Source organism: Buceros rhinoceros, unplaced genomic scaffold (assembly GCF_000710305.1).
Source record: "Buceros rhinoceros silvestris isolate BGI_N320 unplaced genomic scaffold, ASM71030v1 scaffold1478, whole genome shotgun sequence".
NCBI classification, from domain to species: domain Eukaryota; kingdom Metazoa; phylum Chordata; class Aves; order Bucerotiformes; family Bucerotidae; genus Buceros; species Buceros rhinoceros.
In genome coordinates this window covers 503-4,774 of record NW_010426132.1, presented here as the reverse complement: position 1 = coordinate 4,774, position 4,272 = coordinate 503, and the positions used below count along the sequence as shown (strand labels likewise).

The 4,272-nt window shown below is 48.7% G+C and overlaps 1 protein-coding gene across 1 annotated transcript in view; it reads left to right on the top strand.

Annotated features, from left to right (window-relative positions):
- The window catches only part of FGF18 (fibroblast growth factor 18), a 43,316-nt gene extending 39,497 nt beyond the window's left edge, over positions 1 to 3,819 (top strand). Inside the window, exon 3 of the mRNA XM_010141348.1 lies at positions 3,553 to 3,819. Within this exon, the coding sequence (XP_010139650.1) occupies positions 3,553 to 3,819 (267 nt within the window). The remainder of the gene's footprint in view (positions 1 to 3,552) is intronic.
- The last annotated feature ends 453 nt before the right edge of the window (positions 3,820 to 4,272 follow it).

Genomic DNA, 4,272 nt, shown 5'->3' with positions numbered 1-4,272 from the left:
GGCGGCAGAGGGTGCAGCCCCGTATCAGCAGCGCGCCTTTGCGCTAGGAGCTCCTAGGGACAAGCGAGCAGGTGGCTGGAGCAGGGTGTGATGCTCGGCCAAACCATCTCCCTTCTCCATCCTCCTCTCTTTGGAGGGGTGAGGGGATGGCTGACAGACCCAGTGAGTGTTTTGCTGTCTTTTCAATAGGGACATGATTAGACCTGAAGTAATGGGCACCTGGTGGTGTAAGGAACCATGGAAAACAAGGCAACACTTAAAATTATTGAAAACCCTTCTAAATTGCTTTTCCCCCTAACAGCTTACCATGGGTCCAGCTCTCCACGGTGTAGGTAACGCATGCAAGTGATTTATTCTATTGGGGATTATAACAGATGCTGTAAAATATCTTGTAAGTGTTTGAAAATCATTTGTCTGCCTCTGACGTGTCTTAGCACGGACAGGAATGCTGTTTGGGGAAGTGCGGTCCTTATCCTGATTTATCTCGAGGTACTTGTAAATGTTACTGTAATTGCATGTTATCAAACCATTTAGCTCTTCCTCTTCCAGAACGAAGTTATTTTATCTCATGCGCCTTGTTTACCTCAAATTAGCCCTGAGGTTGGCCTGAAGTTGCACCTTGTTGTTCCTCCACCTCCTGTCTCCGTCTTAGGCTCTGTCGGCAAATTTGAAGGTATAAGTAAATACTTTTTTGTTATTAATAGAATAACTTCCCCCTCCTACACACACGTTTTCTTTTCATTCTAGTCTTGGTTTTCCATGAGAAACTGACATTGCAGTGCAAGTGGAAACCTCCCAAATTGCATGAAAATGCCTTAATTCTCCTAGCAACAAGGTCAGGGCTCAAATCCACGAGCGTGGGGGAAACAGCCCTTCCAATTACCTGCTCCCCCTGCGGTACGGATCCGGTTGGTTCATCAGCACCTGGGTTTGGGTGGATTTGAACCTCAGCCATGGTATTGTTTAAAAATTCTCTGTTCATCGGGGAAGGGTTTGTAGTGGGCTGAGCCCTGAGAAACCTGGGGCTGGTTTTATGGCTTCCCATTGAAACCTGGTGGAACCCTGTGGTGTCAACTGATTTCCCCCTTCCCCACTCATGTGGCTTTGATCAAACCCAGGGCTTGGACAACGACACCCTCCCCCCCACCCCGCCCCCAAACTGGAACCACTGAGCTTTGTCCAGTTCTGCCGTTCATTAAAGCATTTGTGAGCTTCCAGTTGTAGATAATGAAATGAGGACCTTTGTGCCTAGCCCCGGATGGAGACTGCTGGTGCTACAGCAGAGCTGGCTTTGTCCCCATACAGGGGACGTGTCTAGGGAACATGGACCCTGGATTAGCATGTTTGGTGCAGAAATTGCCATGACATCCCGTGCTCTGTTCATGAGGGCTACCCGTGCTAGTGAAACCACGATGGTGCATGAATGATTTTAGGGTAAACATCACCTCTTGAAGCTGTGCTGAAGGTGTTCAGCCAGGGAGGGATGGCTGGTCCTGGAGGTTGGCCATGATGAATCTTTTACCCGATTGTTGCCTGCATGACTCTGGCTTTATGGTTCCCATCTCACAACTCCATTTGTAGCTTGTACGTGGTTATTTGGGGATCAGAAGTGTGGGGAAGCCTGAGCCCGCTTGGCCCAAGGGGTTTCCTCCTGTCCTATGATGCTTGCCCTTCCCACAAACTGCCCCAAACTCTGCTGTGATTGTGCAGGACTTTTCAGGAAGGCTTCTAGGAGGAGCAGGCTGCCCTGGCCTTGGGTGGTGGGTGGCAAGCGTGTGGGGCTGGGGTCCTCACCCAGCCGTGGTGCCCAGAGGAGCCCCGGGGCAGAGCTGCTGCAGCCTGGGACCAACCATCACTGCGGGCACTGTGCTGGTCATGCTGCTGTGGCTTTCCTGTACCCCCCAGGGATGGGATGGGTGAAATGGCTAACGACCAAGATGGTCTGATACTGTTTAGTTTGGATGGGGAGAGCTTAATAGGAAATGTAGCAGCAAGCATAGGCCTGCTCTGCTGAAAACCTCATTATTTGACTTCCGTGGGGAGTTGGATGGGGCTGATGGAAATCCTTCCTTTGGCTTTGCTGAGCACTAGATGAAGTCCTGTATGATGCTCTGTACTGCGCTTTCCCTGTCCAGAATCCATAAAACATGCAGAGCTGAGACAACGTCCAGGGCTGAAGTGAGCTGTGTCTTCTCCCTAATGTCCTCTGACGCGTCAAACAAAGTGCCGGTGCATGCAACGTGTGACGGTGCGCACGATGGCGCGTGACGGTCTAGGTGCAGCACCAGTAACTCAGCAGTTCAAGGACAAAGTATTTTTTCTGGCAGAAGATCGTGAGCGAGAAGAATGTCCTCTGTGCTAAAGGACTTAGTGGTGCTGTTGTGCGATGTGGCAACTCCCCCATGTGCTGTGTAAACCAGAGGTCCTGATCCAGCCCGAGATTCACATCTTGCCACGTTCAAAGTCAGCTCTGGGTCTCTTAGTCTGAGTCTCCAAGCTGAGCCGAACCCTGTTTGCCAAAATCTCGAATGAGCGGCTGCGTGGGGAAAGGAGTCCCAGCAGGGCGGGTGTGTTGCTGCAGAGTGGCTGGGGAGCAGCACTCGTGCTCGGGCGCTTCTGGCCTCCAGTTCTGTGCTAATCCTGGCACCCTGGCACGTCTGGCAGTGGAGCTGGGGTGGGCTGGTGGCTGAGAACACTGCCACCACACAGTCCTCCGGCTGCATCGGGATGCCGGTGGGATGACATCCCACCCGGGGAGCGGCTCTGGTGTGGGAATGGCTCTTTCTGTGGCTGCTGTTGCTCAGCGACACAAGTCAGAGCCAAAGCCTGGGGCGTGAGTGCGGCTCAGAAGGAGCCGCTGGCTTCGGGGCTCTCCGGGGCCCCAGGAACTGGAGTGGGATGGAGAACCTCAACGCTTCCAGCACCCCTCTGGCTCATCCCTGTTGCTCCACGCATGGTTTATTGGCCAGGTGTTGGGCCAGGGATGCTGCAGGGGAGAGTTTTCAAAGCGCTGGGAAGGCTTAGCCTGAGGCTTGTAATGATTTTAGTGGGATTTGGGTAGTGATGGACACAAGCCCAGAAGGTATTTCGGAAAACGTATCAAAAGTGAGCGGTAGAAGGGGAAACGCTGTTGTTTGGCCCATGCGAGGTTCTGATTTTTTTTTTTTTTTTTCTGGTTAAGTATGATGTTTCCCTGGCACAAGTTCAATTCATCCTCCTTTCCTAATGGAAAAAGCAAAGCTGAACGTCTTGCTTTGCTCGCAGCTGAAGGAGCTGGGCTGGGTAAACTGAACGGTTGTCTTTGAAAAATCTTTCTCTCCCTGGGCAGGGGTGTTTAAAAACCTGAAATGATGACCTCATGCTTTCATACTTTTATTTTTTTTAATCATTTCTATTTCAGCTGATGTTTGTTATTGCTCCTATTAATGTTTGAACCAAAACCAAGGTCCAGATGTGATACTTCTACTGATGCCAAATTGGGTTTTGGTCACTGAGCTTGCATTTGGATAATGAATTTTTTTCTGTTTGTTTTTTTTTTTCTTCCTTTTTCAGCCTGATGGCACCAGCAAGGAGTGTGTCTTCATTGAAAAAGTCCTAGAAAACAACTACACAGCACTGATGTCAGCGAAGTATTCAGGCTGGTATGTTGGATTCACCAAAAAAGGGAGGCCACGGAAAGGGCCCAAGACCCGGGAAAACCAGCAAGATGTACATTTTATGAAGAGGTACCCAAAGGGGCAAGTGGAGATACAGAAACCTTTCAAGTACACAACAGTCACCAAGAGGACTAAGAGAATACGACCCACCAACCCCAGTTAGTACATTTTATGAAGAGGTACCCAAAGGGGCAAGTGGAGATACAGAAACCTTTCAAGTACACAACAGTCACCAAGAGGACTAAGAGAATACGACCCCCCAACCCCAGTTAAAAATAGACTAAACCAGTGTCACGATAATAAACCACAAAAAAAAAAAAAACTGCACCAGAGGAATATTTTTACATTAAAAATAAAACCAGCAGACACTTTAAGAAAATAATTTTTAAAAATAAAAAAAATTAATAAAAGACTAGATGGCAAACGCTGGGGAAAAGCTGTTAGGGATTTATTGTGACTTGAAAAACAAACCGAACTGCTCTATTTAAATTGACTTCTTGTTGTTGATGACACACAGGTGCTTATTTCGCTTTTTTGGAAAGGACAACTCTTCAAGCATATCCCCAGAGGAAAACAAACAAACAACAGTAATTATTACAAATAAATAAGTAAAACC